The 24,558-nt window shown below is 43.6% G+C and overlaps 1 protein-coding gene across 3 annotated transcripts; it reads right to left on the bottom strand.

Moving 5' to 3' along the window:
• Nucleotides 1-626: 626 nt before the first annotated feature.
• Nucleotides 627-13,477, bottom strand: NUDT13 (nudix hydrolase 13). Of its 3 annotated transcripts, XM_048857530.2 has the most exons (9): nt 13,279-13,477; nt 10,473-10,580; nt 9,569-9,708; nt 8,533-8,640; nt 7,977-8,083; nt 6,869-6,994; nt 6,483-6,594; nt 5,473-5,627; nt 627-4,688 (listed from the first exon to the last, which is right to left on the bottom strand). In XM_048857530.2, exons 2-9 carry the CDS (start codon nt 10,556-10,558, stop codon nt 4,494-4,496), a joined length of 1,029 nt encoding a protein of 342 aa, XP_048713487.1. In that variant the 5' UTR covers nt 10,559-10,580; nt 13,279-13,477; the 3' UTR covers nt 627-4,493. The 3 variants fall into 3 exon arrangements, with proteins under 3 accessions (XP_048713487.1, XP_048713488.1, XP_074987015.1); XM_048857531.2 differs by lacking the exon at nt 9,569-9,708; XM_075130914.1 differs by lacking the exons at nt 7,977-8,083; nt 8,533-8,640; nt 9,569-9,708; nt 10,473-10,580; nt 13,279-13,477 and adding an exon at nt 8,311-8,527.
• Between the last annotated feature and the right edge of the window lie 11,081 nt (nt 13,478-24,558).

Below are 24,558 nucleotides of genomic sequence, written 5' to 3'. Positions count from 1 at the left end.
CTTGGTTGCTGTAACTTTTTTTTCCTTTGAAGTTGCACTTATTTTTCTCAGGGCAGTATTGCAAATCCTCAGAATAAAAAGCATTTCTCAACATCACTGTATTTGAAAGAAAGCTCATGACCAAACTTGGCTTTTGTTTGAACTACCCACTACCTCAAGGGACTGAAAAATCATTTTGTGCCAACAGTATCTGTATGTGGGCCCAATCTAAACAAGTCTGTCTTGCTTTAACAAAAGTTTAATTGGAAAATACTCAACATTTCATTTCTATACTGAATTGAAAAACTTAAAATTACATCAGTTAAAGCTATCTAGCAAACCATTTAAGTTACCCATATGAAGACTGTCTTATTCCTCTAGTTAATATTTCAAATAAATATATAAAAGGTTCCTCCTTCACTTACTTGCCAAGACTGATTCAGATTTCTGTGCAGTTTCCTTACCTATTAACATCAGGCACCTTAAGTGTAGGAAAAGCTCCATATTTTGCTTTGGAGATTAGTACGGTCAAACTCTCAAGGAAGCAGAAGCCTCAATACTGGTCCTAGCAGGCAAGTGAAGGCAAAACTGATTTTCTAAGTACTGTTCTTAAATACATCTGAAAATCGGAACATAGGTTTAGTCACTTGAAATTGCAACTAGATTTTTATTTTAAAATTTTTGTACAAAAATTCTGCCATTTTCTTGACGCTAAAGAAGAGATTAGCAACTAGTTTCTTGTACTGCTGATGTTGAATGTCACACCAGTATTCCAGTCACCACCAGTAGGAGGCTTATTAGATCTTTTATAAGGGAGGAAACACTGTCCAGTTTCCAGACCAGGTGAGCTGAAAGTTAGGAAGGGAAATCTTTAAACGGTTTAAATTGTCGTACTTCCAGGGAAGTCACTGGCTGAGGCTCTGCCACAACCTTGCTGAGACACCTTGGCCTGTGTCTGTTTCCCCATTTGTAAAATGAATAGTTTGCTCACATTTGTAAAGTTTTATGGATCTCTGATAAGATACTGCAAGTGCCAGAATTTGACCATCTGTATAGGTACAAGGTGAAAAATATCCTAAATTATTAATGCGTAAAACAGCAAAACAGCAGCAATTTCTTCTACTCTCCTACTGCTGATTTTTGTCTTGATTATATCTGTCTTAGTTAAATCCCTATTATTAAGAATTTTATTTATTCCAACCATTTATATTTATCAACTTATCTCAGGGTGTTGTACAAATACCCACATTAGAATTCAGCATATAAAAATAGTTACATGCTATAATAAACATTGCCGTCTTGCCTTTTTGACTGTTTTGAAGAATGTACTAAAACATTTTTGCTTTTAATTATAATAGGGTTTTTATAGTGAGTGAAGTCTGATGGTATCCCAGTATGGTAATCAAGGGAGTAGGAACAGTGTTTCTTAACTTTTGCTGTCAAAGTTTCCAGCAAAACCTAATCTTGTTTTACTAGACCTGCATTTGTATGTGATAAAATTCCCTGGTTCAGGTGAGTATCCGCTTCTGTTGCGGAAGCGTTTATGTAGAACTTCTGACAATTTAACTTTTTTCTACTTGTGGTCTGAAGCCTGGGACAGAGCCTAGCATGAATGTATTAATTAGCTGCAAGCTTGCTATTTTAGGCAGGAAGATAAATAATGTATCTTCATTCCTCTTGATGCAGCACACACTCTAGCAGGATCATAACCAGCCTACAGTATTCTAATTCCTATGAAGGTGTCTAATCTTGGATAATAATTAAGTGATTCAGCTATTAGGAAATTAAATTACCACCTAACTCACTGGGAACAAATGTGGGATCTCTTGCAGCAATGGAAGGGAAAATGAGCCTCTCTTTCTTAAGGCTTTATCTACTTGTCTGTGCATGCAGTTTCTCTCAAGTCACACTGCATCATCAGTACTTTTAGATCAAGTGTGAATCCTCTGTGGCTGGAGTGGGGCTTGCCCGAGTCTCCCTTTTTGAAAATCAAGAAAGCTTTTTTTTTTTGCTTTGGGCTGGCAGAGAGCAAAAAAATCCAGGTAGTCAGATGCCTTCAGAGTGATAAATATGTGGCTGAAGTCAAGATTTCAGAAGGGGAGGCCTGTACTACAGGAATCCCAACTGGAGCTGAAAGGCCAGCTGGCTAGAGAGGAGCATCCTGAACTCTTGGGAGCACAGAGCAACTTTAGCATCAAACACTATGGAGATGGGGCAGGATAGCAGCTTCCCCCCTCACCTTTGTCAGAAGGGTGGAGGAAGCAGTGCTGATTTTTAGCTTGCTGTGTTTGGTGGTCACCCAGCACCCAAATGAAGTCCCACTAAATAGTCCTTGGCAGCAGAGTAGAAGAGACAAAAGTTGAAAAGGCTGAGAGGCAGCAAGGTGTAGAGCTGTGGGAAGCTAAAAATTGCTGTGGCATTTGTGTAAATGTAAACATTCTTTAGTGACTTTGAAAAATGGACTTTGCGTGTTTATGCTCTTCTAATTAAAATTCATTTGGAAGTATTGTAAAAGCTGAACAGAGCACAACACAGATGCATTCTCAGTACTTTTAGAGTACAGTGGGTGTGAGGCCTCTTAAGATAGGCATATGTCTCTAGCAGACCATTCTAGGGCTTAATGACAAACATACATGGTAAATATATATTGTATATTTATAAAACTTGGAGAAAGATTGCAAAGAGGTACACACCCTGTTTTGTCCTAAAAATAAATCCCCACAGGCTGCAGAAGTTGCAAAATACTTCCACATTTCTTTGACATACCAAAACATGTTTTTCCTTTTGAGTTTTGACATGTGGACTACACTGCAATTATGAGTGTCTCATCTCATCTGTCTGAGCCACTCCTTTTCTTCTTGTCGTTGCCTTGGGCTGCCCTGAGCTACTCACACTTTCCTCTGCCTCTCCGTAATCAGTAGTCATGGTTTGAGTGGATGGGGGGGGGCACGGGGGAGAGAGAGAGAGGTGTTGGAGGAGGCATCAAGAAGTTGATGCACCGAAGTAGAGTTCTGTGCACATGAGAAAAACAGGTTCCAGAGGCAGGCTAGAAAACAATAGAAAATGGAAATAAGAAGACAAGACTGATCTACACCCATTCTCTACCTCATTCCTAATTCCCCTGTATTCCAGCAAGGGAAAGAAAGGATGATGAGAGTAAGAGCCAGGAAGAGGGAACCCAGACACCACACATGCAGGGGAAGAATGGAGAACAAACCAGCAGAGCTATAGTAAATTACATTTTAAAAAAAGCTGGATGCCAGACTGTTACAACACAACAATGCGTGACTATAGAAAATGTGTAGCTAGCAGTGTTTGGCCAGGAGCAGGATCAATTGGTGAGAATTAAAAATGCACTTCTCCCTCCAGATGTCCATACTAATAGCCTTGGAACTGTGGGCATCTGTGCATTTTCCCAAGAACTCAACCAAGTAAGCAGAAGGTGAAGCCACCCTGAATTCTTCCAGTTTAATTACCAGCAAATCAGAAATCCAGGTAACTCCATTATTAGGCTATTAGTCTCTGCCTGCCCAAGGCTATGCTTCAGTGGGTCTCCCAGAGGGTGATAACCTGCTATTCCACCAGTACAAGGGGAGCACGTATCTAGCCAAACCCGTGAACCTTGTGACTGGACTCTCTGCTCCACAGAAATGCTCCGTAGTTAAGCAATGCATGGAGTTAAGAGTGATACCCCGTGAACTGAGACGGAAATGTAATTCCTAAGGCTCTCAGTGATTTCTATTACCCTTGAGTCATGGAGGCTCTTCCAGAATATCAAGCAAGTTAAAGCTTTATGCAGGTTTTGTTCCTCTGCTGTTTATCATCAAATCTTGCTCCCTGGGGATGAAACGCTGTAGAGGCAATGTGCTCGGCCCTGAGGGAGGGCCTTGTAATACTTTTTGCTGCTAAGTCCAATATGAACAAATGTAGCAGCAAAGGAAATCAAGGGTATTTTTGTATGAAGATGAGCATAATGGGAGACTTGATGGGGCAGGGGAGCAATAGAAGGAGGGAACTTAATGAAATTTGCACTCCCACTATTCCCATACTTCATCAAAAAATGCAAGAGCAGCACTAGGACCAACACTGACAGGCCCTAAATGGAATCCTACCTAGTCCTCTGTCAAAAAGAGTGAGGCTCTATTGTGTGACATCAGAGATGTCTAAGGGGTAAAACAGAGGAAAATGAGTGGAATCCTTTATTCCAAGAGGACTCGAGGAAAAACGTGGTAGGGCTTGACCATTCTGATGTCTATCATGCAGGCTTGTAGCTGGTTTGATGACACGCTGGTTTGGGCTTTTGGGGTTTTTTTAGATTTACTGGAACTTATGGTATTGTGTCTAACTGATGACTCTTTGTGTATCAGAGTTGCTGGGGCTTATCCAAATATGCGTCTGTGCCCCAGGTGTACCTGAATATAAGATAGTTTATGAGCCATTCTGGCTGGGTCACCACTGTGAGAACTTGTCCTCACTTGTTTTTCCTGCTAAAATAAAGGCTTGATAGACTGTGCCTAAGCAGGCGTGGAAGCCTGCAGCTTAATCCACTCCTGAATCAGTTGGTGGGCTATGGCCCACTTGGGTGGCAGACAAAGTGAAAAGCTGCCATCCTCCTGTTTCAAAGGCTTAGGCTCCCGTCCGAATGCTTCCATTATCTCCTCCAGGCTGAACCAGCCAGCTGCTTCCAACTCCAGTTTGTTCACGCTGATCTGGAAAGGATTCAAAATGTACAAAGGACTTAAATGGCTTTAAAAGCAGCAACCTAGGACTTCATAATTCCTGTATCTACAGGACTTTCTGGCAAAAAAGGCTAATGAACTCTGGGTTCCAATGTATTCTGTGAGGCTGCTCAGTGGCTTATGTGAAATGAATTAGTAGTATTTGGCTAGCACTAGGTCTTCGCATCATACCTGTTCCTGGGGTGGCAGTCTCCACAAAGGGGCTAAGGCCTCAATGGAAATGGAGACTGAACTACTCAGCCACGAAGCAGGCTTCCAAAACAATGACAGCTTTTATACTTTAAATATCTATTATGAGACAATGCATTGACCACTAGTTGCCAATAAATTAAAAAATTGCCACTAACAGAATCTATTGCCCGCTAATATTTTGTGGGCTTTGGTTTCCTTTGATGTAACAATTAGCCAGTACACACTATTCCATTACCTTGCTTGTAATAGTGGTGCTGGTGGATGAACAAGGAACTTTAGCAATAGGAAATCAAATCAGAGCTTGCCTCATCTGCAGAGGGTGGATCTAGAGTACAGTGGTGTTTGGATCTGGATGTTGGTTCATACACATTGCAGCACAAAATACACCGTGTTTTTGAAACAGAAAAGGAGTATTTTCAAGCTTTTAAAAGGATCCCACACTCACTTCAGTAGAACTCATTGAAAGTTGCATTTAAAAGGATTTGACAATGCAGCAGTTACGTGGACTGGGAAAGGAGATTCACCAAGCAAGAAAGGTAATAAAATCTTGGGGGCTGCTCACCTTGGTCTGTTGTGGCTGCACCATGGCATGACAAGCTATCATTAGGGAGCTGTTGGGAAAGGGCCAGTGCTGAGAAGCAGAATACCACAGAGACTCCACCTCCAATCCCACCTCTTCTGCCACCTCCCGTCGGACTGTCTCCTCCAGAGTCTCACCTGGAAACACTCAAGATAGTCAGGGACAGCCTCCCCATCAGGTAAGATAATGCTGGCAGGTTTTCCCCAGGATAGGAAAGTATCCCTTGTGCCACATAAAAATGGGTGGGATTTTAGGAATTCTTAGGAATTTTATGTTTGACTTCCCAAGTAGTATAAGTCTCTGTAAGATGAGTCATTCTGAAACCACTTTAGCATCAGGCCACAATAACAAATCCATCAACTATCTTTAGTCCCCTTCAAATTTGCTTTTTGGATACCTCTCCTAGGCACCAAAGACATTCAAATAGTAAGGTGGTGGGGGCCATATAAGTATATACTGTAGACAGAAAGAATAAGCTACTCTGACCTTCTTTCATTTTTAAAGCTTTAAAAATGAAAGAAGGTCAGAGTAGCTTATTCTTTCTGTCTACAGTATATACTTTTTCTCTCTCACTCACTAAAAGCACCACACTTTTTCTTGTAAGTTCCCCAACACACCCACTCTCCACTAGCCCAGAAAAAAGATGTTAGAAGGAGAGTTCTTGGATTTAACTCAAAGATCTCATACGTGGATATGAGCACAGACAGTGCCCTGTTGCTGAATCCCATGATTTTACCCGTTACAGCGCCTTTTCTTTTTCAGATAAACACAAGCAATTTTACACTTCAGCTGGATGAGCAAAGCTGCTCTAGTAACATCCCTCCCCTTTTTCCAGAACATCACCTCTGGGCATGAGCTCCACTGAATGGGGGGAGCTACACGTCTGTAACTGGTTCCCAGACTCAGGTCTCCCACCATGCAGCGCACAATCCTGTTATCAAACACAGCGTTATGCATTTGAGTGCAAAACAGTCGGTCAGAAGCTTCCTTACCCACATCACAGAAGCCTGCCAGAGCACTGTACATCCCCTTTGGGAATGACGCCTGTCGGGCAAGAAGGCACCGGCTCCCATCAGACACCAAAGTGATAACCACTGGGGACATCTAGACAACATACCAAACAGCAAAGCAACTAGGAATCAGAGTTCAGACAAGCTGATTGTTACATGAAAACTCGAGTAAGTGACAACACAGACTATTGCTATTGCTTTTTCTAGAAGATTTCAGGGGACATTGGACAAATAATAAAGAAAAAGTACACAACTAAATAGCAAGCTCTTGCTCTTGAGTTTCACAAATTCCCTCTTATTAAGTCCAACAACTTTGGCTAGTCACTGCTGTGATCATGTGTCAGTTGTCCCACCATTCAGATGCTAACCTGTGGGTAATAAATTATTCCATTGGTACGGCAAACACGCTTGCTGCCAGCTAGGTTCTTCTGGGTAGGCTGCCCAGTTTTGCTACAGTACTGATGGGTGTCATGCCAACGAAGAAGGGCCTGAGCCTATAAACACCAAAACATAAATACCGTCAGTTAACATCAGAACATAGGGCTCATTCAGTGCAGTCATGCCATTCTCCCTGAGCGATACTTTGCCATCCTTTTCCAGTCATGCATCCTTGTGGATCAAATCACAGTTCATCAGGTCAGGCAGCCCTGAAAGTGCACATGAAATTAAGGAGCTGCTCTGAAAAGTGGCTGTAGCCACACAATGTTTCAAGCTCCTCATTTTGAATTTAAATTCCCATCCCTTTCAGCATGTCTAGGAGAGAAGAAGAAAAAGAAGTTGCTGTGTTTTGGGATTGAATAGTAACAATAACTGGAATTGAACCATGCCTCGAAGTAATGCCGAGACCAGATCTGTTTCTTGCTGTATAGCACATGTACCACAACTCTTTCAAAAAGGGGAATGATGAGCTATTTCTATTTATGGGCTAATGGACCTGATTTTAGCACACCTGCTTTTTGACGGGGCTTCCAAAAATAAATTAGGGTATCTGCAGAGTAATGGCTCAAAAAGGAGCAGTTTTAAAAGGAGAACAACACAATGAGAAAACCACTTTTTCCTCCTTCAAACCCCTTCTTTGCATTAACTTCTGCTGGGATGCATACAGAAAACTGCCCTCTGATAGTGGTGAGGCAGGTGACAAGTTGTGATTACTGTGACTATTGTTACTGACTGGTTTGTTACATTTACAAAGTGGGCAGAGAGTTAGTCCATGTTAAATCAGCATATTATTACTGTTATTCTGTCCTCTTTCCCCAGCCACTCACTTCTCTGTTTCATCCACCTGTTACATCTTGTCTTTCAGACAGAGGCTGCCATTTAATATGTGTTTGTACAGTGTCTGGCACAATGTCTCACAAACTGGTGGGGCTCCTAGGTACTGCCACAATATATATAAAATAATAAACTAATGATTGCAAGCGGGAGATCTGGTGCAAGCAATCACAATTTCTATACGTGAAATATCCTATATCATACCGAGGACAACAAGGGTGCATCTTTCCCATCTAGTTGAAAGAAAGCCTTCCGTAACTCAGTAAATGACCCCTTCAATTCAGATTCAATGACAGATTTCTCCAAGGATCCTGGAATTGAATAAATCTGTGGGAATCAGAAATTTCAGTTACCACCCCTACCCCACACCCCTCTTTGTTCCTATTAAGAGTATAAAATCTCTGAACATTTCCATAGAGCTGCTGATGACAGAATCATGTTAGTATGGAAATGACATTACATCAACCATAATACAGTCCCCAAAAGTTGGGAACTACAAACATACCAACTTTACTAAAAACAAAGAAAGAAGTAATACCATTATATAAAAATTCCATAAAGTGGCTCCCGTGAAGTCACAGTACTTCCCATCAAGGATGAGTGAGGACTTCCTTCAGAAGCAACTTCTCAACCATCGAGGACTAAGCGCGCTGCCTAAACAGCATCTCCATCAGTGTGCCTGGGCTTCCTTTACTTGCAGATTTAAGTGAACAAATATAGCAGCCAATGGCTGAGACATAGATGGAGGCGTAATTCTAACCTAGATCCAGGGCAAAGTATGCCATGCATTCATCTGAACAGCCAATCAGCACTGAGTCCTCTATCATCTGTTCATTCTGTTTGAACTTCCCCAGCATGCTTTTCATTTCTAAACAAGAGAGGAAAAGGGAGGAGAAAGCTGTGATAAACTTACACTAAAAAACAACAGCTTAATATTTAAGGCTCCTACAGCCCAGGCCAATGGAACTAGGCCACATCACAGAAGGGATTTCCTATGTCTTGTGGAAAAGGTGTGAGACTGGGCAAACACCTTGAAATAGCTGACTCACGGTGCTGTTGACAACTATCCCCTGAAGTGCGGAGAGTAGTAACCCATTACACCTTCCCATCCAAGGGAAAAGCCTCAAGACAAAGCTCACATGTGGGGAAGGTATGTGGTGGTTCTAGAATGAAAGGAGTCAGGTGGAAATTGAGAATCCAGTTTATTCACCAGCTTTTGGACCATGATTGTGCAGAGCAAGAAGAGCATACAGTCTAGTGCTCAGGGACCTACAATGTGCCTCTCCCCTACAATTATTTGTGTCTCAGAATGTATTGTATTTCCCACAGAGAAACCTTCCCAGGTTATACCAAATACCCTCCACCTTCCTTGTCAACTTTATATCTCACTTACAAAGGAAATGGCTTCAAAGGAAATGGCCACACATATTTAAACCAGATTAAAAATATTGTCTCTAAATAAATATTAGTTAACGGATTAGACCTGTGTAGATACCATTTATACTTACAAAGAATTAGTTCATGTCCATGTGCCAGGGCTTTAGATGGTAATCCTAAACACAGTTATTTGATGTTAATAAATAATACCCGGAACATAAAGTGGAGAACACACTCCCATATGGCTTAATAGATTTCCTGATTCTTCATCATGATCAGTCTGAGATAAAAGGACAAAGCTCTGAGATCTTTACAACATACATGGTATCAACTAAAATCTGGTTAGTGGAAGAAACTTGGGTGTACATCATTTTGGCTGGTAAATCTATGAAGATGTTTACTACTGACCATCAGCTTACCTGCTACACTTATCTGTGGTGCCAAGTACTTGCTCCCAACTTTCTTAAGGAATGGAGAGAGATTGTGAAAGAGGTAGAATGTTCCTGAGTTCTGGGCTTTCCTACAAATGCCATCATCTTCCTTTAGCTCAAACAAGTATCTGCAGTTGTGAAAGAATCAGGAAGATCATTGCAAGACCAAGCCTAGATCAGGAATGATCATATGTCCTCTATTTTATATACACAATAATTTCTGTGAAGAAATAGAATAAATGTCTTTCTACCTCACAAAGGTGCTTGGAGCCCTGAGGATCCTACTCGTCATTTGTATTGTATTTCCCCACTTTTGAAGGCTCTAAGTGATGTTTGACTGTCTTTACAAACAAGGAAGGCTGGGTATGTCTACTCTTAAGTCAGTAAACACAGCTCCTAATTTGGATGACTGGATCATTAAGCAATATGAGACTCTCCCTGTCCTGCTGATTCAGGAAGTAAAGATGAAGCTCAAATCTTGAAAAAAGGCACTCCATGTTGGACTGCATCTACACTAGGGAAATGAATCATAGTTGATAACGGGTAACAGAAATTGCTATGCTCAAACTGTTTGAAGTGGTACTGAAAACTGTTGTTGAGCTGTTGATCAAGTTCAAGGAATATTTGAGAAACCTCACTGCTAGCATGCTTTCCAACAATAGGGATTGACTTCAGTTTACCTGACTTCAGCAGTTTTCAGCACTATTGGAAGGGAGCTAGGCCTTTCGACACCTGTTGTGTAGTCAGGGCTATGAAGTGCACTGTGTAATCACTGGACTATAGGATTAGCCCCAGATGCAGAATTTTAACAAGGACACATATGGAACATTGGATACATGAGCACCAACTTCTGGTCTTCCTGCTCTGTAACGCAAATAAGATAAGAACTTACCGCATTTTTCTAACATAGGTAGAATGTAACCTGCACCACAGAGAGGAAGTTCTTCTGTATACACCTTGATAAATCATAGCTCTCATCAGAACCTGAGAGAAGTTGCCTCTGACCAAAACAAAAGCACAGCATGCAGTGTAATGAATTTCCATGAATGGGTTCTGTTTAAAAAGGGACAATGTCCCAATGTAAAAAGAAATATATCTCTCTTCTACAGAGTCCATAGGATGTTGAGGGCACACTTGCTAAAATATTGTTCAATTTGGCCTTGGGCTTCGTCCACTCCCCAGGAACCTCATTATCCGAACTCAGTTTTATACACTTTTCAAAGGAAGTTCCAACATAGCTCAGTTTTTATGTATTTATATATATATTTATTGTTTGTGTCCGTCAAGAAGGTCTTGTAGAAATTGCTGTAAACAAAGATTAAATTGTGCTGTCCTAACGTGTGTGTCTCTGTGATTAAGGATAATAAAGTTAATTACTATGTTGTCTGTTTTCTAAAGAAAGCTATTCCAGCTCATCAAACTGAACATCCGAATACAACAGCCAGAAAATCTACTGGAAATGCAATAATGATAGTGAAGAATTAAAGACAAAACATCAGGTGCAGAAGAGAACTCTCCAAGTTAGAAAGAAGACAGCAGTTGCAGCTGCATCAGTCTCTCTAGGAAGTTGATGATTTTGTACCAAAGAAACCTGCAACGCTTTTAGCTGAGGCAAATACATAATCTACTTTGCCCTCAACTCCAAAATGTCAGGAAGACAACTACCCAGAAGGCAATGTTATCTATAGTATCTTTTCTGACGAACTGATGAACAGTAATTCTTAATTAATTATTAATATTTGGCTCTTATACAGCACTTCCTAACCATAGATCTCAAAGCATTTTACAAAGGAAGTTAAGTACTACTAGCCTCATTCATAGATGCTGGAACTAGGGGTGCTGCCATCCCCTGGCTGGAAGTGGTTTCCACTATATAAGGAGTTTATAGTTCGGTTCAATGGCTCTCAGCACCCCCACTATAAAAATTGTTCCAGTACTCCAGCCTCATTTTACAGATGGAGAAATTTAATCAAAGGAAAAGAAGATTCTGTGGATACTCCATGCAATTCTACACTAGCCATTATGGAAAGTACTCTGTTCCTGACACTTTATCCACAGAAATGGGAACTTATAAAAATATTGCAAAACTGCATACATGATTATGACATGAAATTACTGAAAGAGCTTAATTGTCTCAATGATCAGATTTGAATGGGATCTGAGGTGTCAGGTTAAAAATTATGTGGCTCTAGCAGGAACCAGTCTTTGATCTTTGTTTCTCCATCCCTACTACTCCCAGATCAGTTGGGATTCTTTTTTTTTCCCCGGTGTAATACTGGATGAACTGATTGTAGACTGAGAGTTGGGAAAAAATTTGGATAGATCCTGGCAACCAGCAAGGCATTTCTGTTTTATTCCTTTTCCTGGTTTGGATGCTATGGAGCAGCACTGTCTCCTCCTGATTCTACCACCAGATGTATGTTCATCAAAGTACCAGGCAATTTTCATCCCTGGGATACCTTCACTGACTTCAGTGGAGTCACAGCAAGGTTGAATTTTGGCCATCCTTTTTAAGGACCTTCCTTCCAGCCCTTATATAAGAACTTTTTTTCAGTACTAACGAAGTTTTTTTAAATGGAAAATAATTCCCCTTATTTTAACAAAATTAATTTGGAAGCACTGTGAGCTCTGTACATGGTATCATTACTTGCAGGATTCTATGAAATGGAACATTTTGATAGTCTAGTCAAGGGGTGGGCAAACTTTTTGGCATCAGGGCCACATCGGGGTTCCGAAACAATATGGCGGGAGGGGTGGGGAAGGCTGTGCCTCCCCAAACAGCCTGGCCCCCACCGCCTATCTGCCCCCTTCCACTTCCTGCCCCCTGACTGCCCCCCTCACGGCCCCCGACCCATCCAACCCCCCCCTTCTTGTCCCCTAACCGCCCCTCCGGGACCTCACCCCCTATCCAACTCCCCCCGCGCCCTGTCTCCTGACTGCCCCAACCCCTATCCACACCCCCACCCCTTGACAGGCCCCCCGGGACTCCCACGCCTATCCAACCCCCCTGCTCCCCGTTACTTGACCACCTCCCCCGGACCCTCCGCCCCATCCAACTGCCCCCCGGGACTCCCTGCGCCTTATCCAACCCCCCCTTTACCATGCCGCTCAGAGCACCAGGACTGGCAGCTGCGCCGCCCGGCGGGAGCCAGCCACACTGCTGCGCAGCCCAGAGCACCGGGACAGGCCGGCGGCTCTCGCAGCCCCGCCGCCCAGAGCTCTGGCGGCACCGCGAGCTGAGGCTGCGGGGCAGGGGGGACAGCAAAGGAGGAGCCCGGGGCTAGCCTCTCCAGCCGGGAGCTCAAGGGCCAGGCGGGATACTGCCATAGTTTGCCCACCTTGGATCTAGTCTGTGAAAATCCCAAACACAGCATAAAGTTTCAGGGCAGATCAGTGTAGGAGTTAACAGAAAACTCTGTACTTTGCTCTAGAACGCGCAGCTGGGAGAGGGTTCAGAATCTGCCTGCAGAGGGCAAAAACGCCTTCTTATAATAATAGCATGCAAAATCGGGAGATGAGAAGCCTTTAACTCCTTAATTCCTTGGCGCCCCAAGAAGCACGGTTTGTATTTAGCAATAATGAATTCAGGCGCTCTCATGCACAGTCAGAGCTGCCACCCTGTCAATCCTGTCTATGGTGCGTGCACCCTGAGTAGGTGGGTGTCAGTCAATGAAAGTCCACCCATTTCTGGAACTTACTGTAGTCAGTGCAGAAGGAATGCTACCTCGGAGAGCCGGAAGTGCTTCGTAAAAGCCACACGCTGACCCACAGGATGTTAAAGGAAATGCAGCGTGTCTATGAATCGGCTCCACATTTTTCAGAATGCCTTTCCCCACAGGGAGCTCTGGGAAGTGTAGTTCCACAAAGACTGCTTCAGAAGCCCCTCGCACTGTGGAGGCTGTGTTTGACAGGTCACTGTACATTTGCTCTTATTTTTCTTAACTCTTTGCATTAGTGGTGCTTTCTTGTAGTGAGTTATTGATTTTCTACTAACAGTTCATTAAATCAGAGAACCAACTCGCTAGATGCCCCCAAAATAAACATGTAACAGGCAACAGCGATGCGAGTGCTGTGTTTTGATCTATTTTTATAGAACCTAGTAGTATTTTTTTGCAAGCTTTCTCTTTTTTTATGTCTGAAATGTGGGGAAACTATTTTAATGAGTAAGCTTAAGGATCTGAATCCTCCCTATGCCCTCAATAAAGACAAATGTGTTAATATCAATATGCGTGTGACAGATTTCAGAGTAGTAGCTCCTGTTAGTCAGTGTCCGCAAAAAGAACAGGAGGACTTGTGGCACCTTAGAGACTAACAAATTTATTTGAGCATAAGCTTTCGTGAGCTACAGCTCATGTGGTTTGCAGTGTTGGTGTAACTGTGTTGGTCCCAGAATATTAGAGCAACAAGGTGGGTGAGGTAATGTCTTTTGTCGAACTTCTGCTGGTGAGACAGACAAGCTTTGGAGGCTCCACAGAGCTCCACTTCAGGTCTGGGAAATGTATTCAGGGTGTCACAGCTAACACATATTTCAAGGGACCTTTCAAGGGGAAGTGATCCCTTGAAATATGTGTTTAATTACTTCTGCTAAACAATCTGTTCCACCTTGTATTTATAGATATTCAGGCCTGTCTGTAAAGGCCTATACTCTAAGAATTTAGGTGTATTCTTATTACTTGGCTAGTGATAGAGGTATAAAAGAAAGAAAGAATCAAAACCACTGTCTGCCAGTGTAAGGGCCTTCTCTTACTGTGACAGTTTGTGGCCCTGTGCTTAGGCTCAGGCCTTTGGCTAAGCAGCAGAGGCAGCCATAAGCTGGGAAGCGACCGGTCACATCCTCACATTCCAAACTGGTCACATTGAAATAAGGTGCTATTGGGCTGTTAGGCACTATCAGGACAGGATTGTATTCCTATCACCTCCAGAGGAAGGGAAGTGCCTAGAAAATGTAAAAGGAAACTTAGTTTGATAGCATCCTGTCTGGCAAGAACTCACTTATCAATAGCTGGGATGTGAAATCCTCACTTCTGTATTGTTTTGTCATTGTAGTTCCCACTTTGCTGTTGTTTGTCTGTATAATCTCTGTCTGGTTCTGTGATTGTTCCTGTCTGCTGTATAATTAATTTTGCTGGGTGTAAACTAATTGAGGTGGTGGGATATAATTGGTTACATAATCATGTTACAATATGTTAGGATTGGTTAGTTAAATTTCAGGAAAAGGATTGGTTAAGGTATAGCTAAGCAGAACTCAAGTTTTACTATATAATCTGTAGTCAATGAGGAAGTGACGGGGCGTGGGTGGGGGTGGGCATGTGGGTGTGGGAGATGGGAATGGGGGTAAGAAAATTGGAATCATGTTTTGCTAAAGGGGGAAATGGGAACAGGGAATGGGAGTAAGGAAGTTGGAATCATGTTTGGCTAAGGGTAGGAATGGGAACAGGGACACAGGCGTAAGGCTCTGTGGTGTCAGAGCTGGGAAGGAGGATACTAAGGAAGGAAACTGGAATCATGCTTGCTGGAAGTTCACCCCAATAAACATTGAATTGTTTGCACCTTTGGACTTCGGGTATTGTTGCTCTCTGTTCATGCGAGAAGGACCAGGGAAGTAAGTGGGTGAAGGAATAAGCCCCCTAACATAGCTGTGACACTCTGAGTACATTTCCTGGACCTGAAGAAGAGCTCTGTGGAAGCTGGAAAACTTGTCTCTCTTACCAAAAGAAATTGGTCCAATAAAAGATATTACCTCATGCCCCTTCTCTCTTTGTGCGGGGGAGGGAGGAAAGGAGATTGACAGATCTGTATAGTTTCAAAGCACTCAAGACTATGTTTGAAATTGCAAGCACACAACTGTGATTAGAAAGTGAACTTTGTCAAGTGAGATGTCAATATAATTAAAGAGACAATCTTTTTCCTGCATTTATAATTGAACCAGAAAAGTGATTCTTTTCCAGTGGTGAAAAACATCAGTTCTGGGCTGAGATCTCCATTTAGCATGAAGAGTATCTTTATAACTGTATAACAATAAATGTGATTTACAAAGAATATTGACAGGTTTCAGAGTAGCAGCCATGTCAGTCTGTATTCGCAAAAAGAAAAGGCGTACTTGTGGCACCTTAGAGACTAACAAATTTATTTGAGCATAAGCTTTTGTGAGCTACAGCTCACTTCATCAGATGCATTCAGTGAAAAGAATATTGACAGACACTTATTTATTTTGTCATGAATTAAGATACTATAATAAGGAATTCCAGACATTTAATTAGAGAGCATAGGTCATAAAAACAACAAATGAGATACTTAGGGAAAACAGCACACTTGTTACTAGAGTGATGTACAATTATGTTACATTTAATTATGTTTGACTGTTGTTACTTGTGTGCTTTCTGAAATAGAGCAAACCCTCAACATATTAATCCACTAGGCTAACTGGATTAATTTAGAAAACAAAACAAACAAATCTTTTCTTAACAAGATAAAGGATTGAAGTATAATCTTTATGGAAAATGCCCATCCTGCTGTTAATATTTTTTTTTTTTTACCATGTCTGCACTAGGGTGACCAGATAGCAACTGTGAAAAATCAGGACGGGGGTGGGGAGTTTATGTAAAAAAAAAGCCCCAAATATCAGGACTGTCCCAATAAAATCAGGACATCTGGTCACCCTAATCTGCACTGATATATGAAATTTGCAGCATTGCATAGCCTGGAAAATTATTTTCTGCACCACAATAGCCAGGTAGCTGGTTTTCAAAATCATGCAGCCATTCTCATCATATAATTCATTAAAGATGATAAGTGGTGCCAATCGCTTTGGCATGTGGATGTATTATTTACTGTACATGTATTTATTACATGTAAATGTTATGGGGCAGATCCTCAGTTGGTATAAACTGTTATACATAGCTCCATCAATGCAGCTACACAGAATGCAGCTGAGGGGCTGCACCTACATTAAGGTGGCTACTCATGCATTCCTAGAACACCAGACATTCCAGTACTTCAGGGAGTGGCCTGGGCTTGCCCTGTCAGCATGACCCGCCATGCCAATGTAACCTCACACACATGGTGTGTGCAAGGTAATGCCCGCAGAATGGCACACTCTTCAAAATGACATCCCCCATCCAATACCAGACATATCCATGTCCAATTTTATTTCAAAACCTGATGGAGGACAAACCACCCCAAAAAGAGGACTGTCCAGTGTCAAATCTGATGAATGGCCTGCCTAACCTATGTATTACATTAAATTCCTCATTCCATGTGCCAGTGGTAATCCCATCAGCTAAGTAAAGGCTTGTCTAAATAAATAAATTTCACACAGATTTCTGAAGCTTGATATGTCTGAGCTTTGGCAGGCCTCCAGAGGAAGTGAGCTTCAGAGGTTTAGGCTTTCCTCTGAGAATACCTTGGTGCTGGATCACAGGCTCAGCACCTGACTTTTAGGTGCCTAGAAAATTACAGGAACAATACTGCAAGCCACAAAACCTGATTTAGACACCTAGGTTCCTATGCAATGAATTGGGGCAGTGTAGGCACCTTAGAATGCAATCTATAAAAACCAGCACTGTAGGCAGGGAGCTGCCTAAACAAGCCAAAGGGACATACTGATGTGGTCTAAGCCCCACACCTCTCTTGGAGATAGGTGCCTAAATCCTGGCTGCAGAGACATGCCTATTTCTATTTAGCAATTCATAAATGGGAACCCCTCTCCTGTAGTCAGGTGGCATAAGTGCCTAAGTAGTTTCTTACAGGCAGGGGTGTGTGCAGGAATTTAAATTTAACCCCTCTGGGGGAGGGGGAGAAGCCTCAGAAGCTTGCTGCCCCTCCTTCCCCCCCAGCCCCTGGAGGAGCTCAATTTTCCCTCCCTCCAGCCTGCCCTGGCCCCACCCCAAGCTCAATCTTCCCTCCCAGCCCTGGCCCTGGGCAAGAGCTCAATCTTCCCTGCCTCTGCAGCCCCAGGGCCAGAGAAGTTCTGGGCCCCCACTAATTATTGGGGTGCATGCCCCTCCTTGCAGGAAAGAATTAGGTACTGCTTTGGCTCACACGAACCAGCTGGATGAGGAAGTAGTGGTGGTGCCATCAGTCAGCTTGTAATTGTTAGTCCAATGAATTGAGCACTCACCTGGGATATAGCAAACCCAAGTTCAATTCCCCTATTATCTGTCCCCCTGCCTGATGGGGAGAAAGGATTTGAACTTTCAGGAGCATGTGCTAACTACTGAATTATGGGATGTTCTGATGTGGAGGGCTCCTTCAATCTCTTTTGTTGAAGCTGTTCCACTGTGGATAAATACCGAAAGAGTAATTGGAGCAGGGGCACTGGATCTCCTACGTAGGTACCCTCACCACCAGACTATAGGATCATTCTCTTGCTCTTTCTTTCTAACCAACTGACTGTTTCACTGTGCATAAATACTTAAATAGTCATTGGGCTGAGCAAGAGAAAGTGAGAATTACTCTGTAACCTGGTGGTTAGAGCACCCACCTGGTGGGCGGGAGACCGAGAAGCCAGTGTCCCTGATTAAATTGCTTTTTTATTATTCATCCTGTCAGGAATAAAGACCTGCAGCTGAGCATGGGACTAGCCAGCTGAGTCTCCTGGCAAACTAATGAACCCAGGTAAGCTACAGCAGAACCACCTGATTGACCAACCTGCCTGATGGGCTGAGGGGAACCAGCAGGCATGTTCTTAAACCCAGCAGCAGCAATTTGCTGGGTATTAGATGTTTATGCTAGTAGTTACAATTGTGCTTGCCTTGTTCTAGCCCTGCTTGTCTTCTGGTTCTGACCACGCAAGTCTCAGTTGCTGAGGTATCCACAGTGGAAGAAAATCAATAAGAGGGAGCCCCCATAACAGACTATCTCAGCTTTGTGGTTAAAGCACTCTCCTGAGAGCTGGGAGACATCTGTTCAACTTTTCTCCCCATCAGGCAGAAATGGAGGAATTGAACTAGGGTCTCACCTCCCAAGTGAGTGTTCTATGGCTGTGCTGTAAGGTGGGCTCCATTTGCTTGTTAGTGGCCTCTTACCCCACCTACCAGAGCAGACCCTACATGTGAGATAGGTGAGTGACCACCCATCTTCCCCTAGTTTGTGGATTGTACTGGGGTTTAGCTGGGAGATAGATGTCCAGATGCTAAAAAGAGCAACAGTGCATCTGCCCAGAGGCAGAAACTGAGTTACTGAGTGAACTTTATCCTGAAAATCTGGGCACTGAGCGAGTTTAGATGCCAATAGTGTTTGGTGGGAGTTCTGTGGATTGCAGTAGTGCCCAAATCTTGGGTTTAGGTGCCTAAGGACCTTTGTAGCATGGGGCCTGATTACTAAGGCTGAGCCAAAAGCCCTCGTCCTGCAAATATCTGGACACATGCTTATTTTTATCCCATGATTAGTCTCATTCAGTTGAACTACTGAAAGCAAGAGAACAAGCTTCTTGGGTCTGTTTCTTTTAAAATTGATTTAACAGGGAGCAACGAGAAACACTGCTTTCTGTAGGTGACTAGTTGGCTGTTGATTAACTGATGAATTGAAAAAGAAAAAATGGATGAAGAATGAAAGCAGGATAGGCCCTGCTATTAGGAGGAGTCTGTTGATTGCATTGTGGAGGAGGGGACATTTGCATGTTAGGCTGTTGTTTCACTGGGTGATTCAAGATGATGAAAACACTGGGATAGGAAATATCTGAGGACCCTACGCAGTTTCTTGTTTAATGGCAATGTTGTGTGAACCAAAAAACATTTGGGAGACACATTGTGGTAGTTGTGATAATCAAGGATATGATTAGTTTTCCCATGTGGATGTTGCTGTTAGGGTAAGATCACACATTTCAAAAGCTTTCCAACATTCTGTTGTAAAAAATGCTTATCTGCATGAATGATTCATGACAGACTGGCAAGCCAAAGAAATCATTGACACCTTACCGTTAGACTGTCTGGATATAAATGAGGAAGAGATTGACTGCAGTAATTGAGAGAGGGGATTATTCCACTCTATTCAGCACTGGTGAAGCAATATCTGGAGTATTGCATCCAATTTTGGGCCCTCGACTCCAGAAAGGATGTGGACAAATTGGAGAGAATCCAGTGGAGGGCACTGCAAATGATTAGGGGGCTGGGCACATGACTTATGAGGAGAGGCTGAGGGAACTGGGCTTATTTAGACTGCAGAAGAGAAGAGTGAGGGGCGATTTGATAGCAGCCTTCAACTACCTGAAGGGGGATTCCAAAGAGGATGGAGCTAGGCTGTTCTCAGTGGTGGCAGATGACAAAACAAGGAGCAACGGTCTCCAGTTGCAGTGGGGGAGGTCTAGGTTGGATATTAGGAAAAACTATTTCACTAGGGTGGTGGTGAAGCACTGGAATGGGTTACTTAGGGAGGTGGTGGATTCTCCATCTGTAGAGGTTTTTAAGACCTGGCTTGACACAGGCCTGGCTGGGATGATTTAGTTGGGGTTGGTTCTGTTTTGAGCAGGGGGTTGGACTGGATGACCTCCTGAGGTCTCTTCCAACCCTAATCTTCTATGAACTAGTGGGGAAAAAGAGTGGTTCTATTTCTTACAAATCCTTTGGTTTCTATTAATGGTTGAACTGGTAACATGGCATATTGCTTTATATAGACAAAATAACAGAACATAACGACTGACCTTTACAAATAACTTGCAGTGATTATTTACTTTAAATATATAATCTAGCAATCAGCTTGATAAATTTGTTCTATTAACTAACATAGTGAAACTTCAGAAAACCTCTTGATAGAAAATTTTCTTTACTAGGAAGAGTTCCTCCAGAACAAGGTTGAGGCACCATGGCCTTACTATTTTTATGGGGTACCCATAGTCAGCTAGTCACTGAGACTGCCAGTCTAATCAACTTTTTATATAAACACCTGTCTGTTAGGATCTGGACAAAAAAGACAAATTTTCTTTATAGATAAATTTTAACATTAAAAATGACCAAGCTCTTCTTCTACTGCTAACATTGTGATTGGCTGACAGAAAGTAGTGAGCCAAGTTCTGCTCAATTATATCCATGCAGTCAGACTTTGGACCAGCCTAGCTCCATCAGCTGCTTTTACTGCATGTGCAGGGATTCTTTCTCTAATACTTTCTAGGCTGCCTAGCTCTTGGGTACCTAAGCATCCTTCATTCCTTACCTCATGAGAGAAGCTTGAATTGGCCAGGATGTTGAGATTTCAGCAATCATTGAAATCATGTTCTTTCTTTATGTAATGACACAAAATATCTTGAACATTTAATTGAATTGTGTCAGGGGTTGAAGTTTCCCATCTCTCTGCTAAAAATCTCAAACGTATTACAAAAAGAAAAGGAGGACTTGTGGCACCTTAGAGACTAACAAATTTGTTTGAGCATAAGCTTTCGTGAGCTACAGCTCACTTCATCGGATATATTCGATCACGAAAGCTTATGCTCAAATAAATTTGTTAGTCTCTAAGGTGCCACAAGTCCTCCTTTTCTTTTTGCAAATACAGACTAACACGGCTGCTACTCTGAAACGTATTACAGTCAATGATACAAACTAGAGCCCTTCCTGAGGAAGCTGACCATCCATAACAAGAAAAGTAACTGAATCTGGCTTACAGAATAGCACAAAAATAACAAGTATGACATGGAATCTAAACTCTAGCCAACCAGTTCAAATTTGGCTCGGCCTCATTGCAGTCAGAAATCGCTGCAAGCAGATGTTTGATCAGTCACTCATTGGAAGTTAGTTTTATTTTTTGGAGGGAGAGGGAAGCCTTATCCAGATCCTAAGACAGGTGTCTATATAAAAAGTTTATTACTCTGGCAGTCTCAGTGACTAGCTGACTTTGGCAATGTCTACACTACGAAATTAGGTCGAATTTATAGAAGTCAATTTTTTAGAAATCGATTTTATACAGTTGATTGTGTGTGTCCCCACTTAAAACCATTAAGTCGGCAGAGTGCGTCGACAGTACTGAGGCTAGCGTTGACTTCCGGAGCATTGCACTGTGGGTAGCTATCCCACAGTTCCCGCAGTCTCCGCCGCCCATTGGAATTCTGGGTGGAGATCCCAATGCCTGATGGGGCAAAAACCATTGTCGCAGGTGGTTCTGGGTACATGTCGTCAGGTCCGCCCTCCCTCCCTCCGTGAAAGCAATGGCAGACAATCGTTTCGTGCCTTTTTTCCCGGGTTACCCATGCAGATGCCATACCACAGCAAGCATGGAGCCCGCTCAGCTCACCGTCACCATACATCTCCTGGGTGCTGGCAGACATGGGACTGCATTGCTACACAGCAGCAGCTCACTGCCGTGGGGCAGCAGATGGTGCATTACGACTGGTAGCCATCCTCGTTGTCTCCTGGGTGCTCTTGGCCGGCCTCGGTGAGGTCGGTCGGGGTGCCTGGGCAGACATGGGTGCTCCTGGCAAATCTCAGTGAGGTCTGTCAGGGGCACCTGGACATAAATGGGAGTGACTCAGGTCATTCTCTTCTTTAAGTTTGTCTAATGGAGATTCAGTCCTGCCTGGAATATTGGCAGAGGGATAGCTCAGTGGTCTGAGCGTTGCCCTGCTAAACCCAGACCTGTGAGTTCAATTCTTGTGGGGGTCATTCTGCCTTAGGCTGCTCTCTGAGCCAGCGGCACCGAGAGCACCCAGGAGATGATGACGGCTAGCAGTTGTACTGCACCGTCTGCTGCCAGCCTACCGCTTGCTCCTCCCTCTGTGAAAGCAACTGCCGACAATCGTTTCGCGCCTTTTTCCGTGCGGGCGCCATATTGCTGTCAGCATCGTCATCCGTCCACCACTTCTCCTGCCATTCTGCTCTTCTGCAAACGCCATACCACGGCAAGCATGGAGCCTGCTCAGATCACTGTGCCAGTTATGACCGTTCTAAACACCACGTGCATTATCCAGCAGTATATGCAGAACCAGTACCTGCAAAAGCAGGTGAGTAGGCGACGGCAGCACGGTGAGGAGAGTGATGAGGACATGGACACAGACTTCTCTCAAAGTATGGGCCCTGGCAATGTGGACATCATGGTGGTAATGGGGCAGGTTCATGCCGTGGAACACCGATTCTGGGCCTGGGAAACAAGCACAGACTGGTGGGACCGCATAGTGTTGCAGGTCTTGGATGATTCCCAACGGCTGTGAAACTTTAGTATGAGTAAGGGCACTTTCATGGAACTTTGACTTGCTTTCCCCTGCCCTGAAGCGCAAGAATACCAAGATGAGAGCAGCTCACAAGCGAGTGGCGATAGCCCTGTGGAAGCTTGCAATGTCAGACAGCTACTGGTCAGTCGGGAATCAATTTGGAGTGGGCAAATCTACTGTGGGGGCTGCTGTGATCCAAGTAGCCAACGCAATCACTGAGCTGCTACTCTCAAGGGTAGTGACTCTGGGAAATGTGCAGGTCATAGTGGATGGCTTTGTTGCAATGGGATTCCCTAACTGTGGTGGGCCGATAGATGGAACCCATATCCCTATCTTGGCATCGGAGCACCAAGGCAGCGAGTACATAAACCGAAAGGGGTACTTTTCCATGGTGCTGCAAGCACTGGTGGATCACAAGGGACGTTTCACCAACATCAACGTGGGATGGCCAGGAAAGATACATGACGCTCGCATCTTCAGTAACTCTGGTCTGTTTCAACAGGTGCAGCAAGGGACTTTCTTCCCAGACCAGCAAATAATCTTTGGGGATGTTGAAATGCCTATAGTTATCCTTGGGGACGCAGCCTACCCCTTAATGCCATGGCTCATGAAGCCATACGCAGGCAGCCTGGACATTAGTCAGGAGCTGTTCAACTATAGGCTGAGCAAGTAGAATGTGCATTTGGACATTTAAAAGTGCGCTGGCGCAGTTTACTGACTTGGTTAGACCTCAGCAAAACCAGTATTCCCATTGTTATTACTGCTTGCTGTGCGCTCCACAATATCTGTGAGAGTAAGGGGGAGATGTTTATGGTGGGGTGGGAGGTTGAGGCAAATCGCCTGGCCGTGCAGCCAGACACCAGGATGGTTAGAGTACAGGAGGGCACATTGCGCATCAGAGAAGCTTTGAAAACCAGTTTCATGACTGGCCAAGCTACAGTGTGAGAGTTCTGTTTGTTTCTCCTTGATGAAAACCCACGCCCCTTGATTCACTCTACTTCCCTGTAAGCTAACCACCCTCCCCTCCCCCCTTCAATCACTGCTTGCAGAGGCAATAAAGTCATTGTTGCTTCAAATTCATCCGTTCTTTATTTATTCATCACGCAAATAGGGGGGTAACTGCCAAGGTAGCCCGGGAGGGGTGAGGGAGGACAAGGCCACACTGCACTTTGAAACTTATTGAATGCCAGCTTTCTGTTGCTTGGGCAGTCCTCTGGGGTGGAGTGGTTGTGTGCCTGGAGGCCCCTCCCCCCCCCGCATTCTTGGGCATCTGGGTGAGGAGGCTATGAAACTTGGGAAGGAGGGCGATTGGTTACACAGGGGCTGTAGCGGGGGTCTGTGCTCATGCTGCCTTTCCTGCACCTCAACCATATGCTGGAGCATATCAGTTTGATCCTCCAGGAGCCTCAGCATTGACTCCTGCCTTCTGTCAGCAAGCTGACCCCACCTATCATCTTCAACCTACCACCTGTCCTTGCATTCATATTGTGCTTTCCTGGACTCTAACATTGTCTGCCTCCACACATTCTGCTGGGCTCTTTCAGTGTGGGAGGACTGCATGAGCTCAGAAAACTTTTCATCGTGAGTGTGTTTTTTTCACCTTCTAATCTTTGCTAGGCTCTGGGATGGAGATGATAGGGGGAGTGTTGAAACATTTGCAGCTGTGGGAGGGGGAAAAAAGGGAGAGTAGAAGTTAAAGACACATTTTAGAGAACAATGCTCATAACATTACTGTTAACGTTACATAGCACATGTGCATTTGGTACAAGGTTGCATTTTGCTTCTTATATTGAGGGTCTGCTGGTTTGGTGTGAGTTATCACACACGCAGGGTTGGCGGGCAACAG

This window comes from Caretta caretta, chromosome 7 (genome assembly GCF_965140235.1).
Source record: "Caretta caretta isolate rCarCar2 chromosome 7, rCarCar1.hap1, whole genome shotgun sequence".
Classification (NCBI taxonomy): domain Eukaryota; kingdom Metazoa; phylum Chordata; order Testudines; family Cheloniidae; genus Caretta; species Caretta caretta.
Note: the sequence above shows the minus strand (reverse complement) of the source record. Positions and strands in the feature narration are given on the sequence as shown.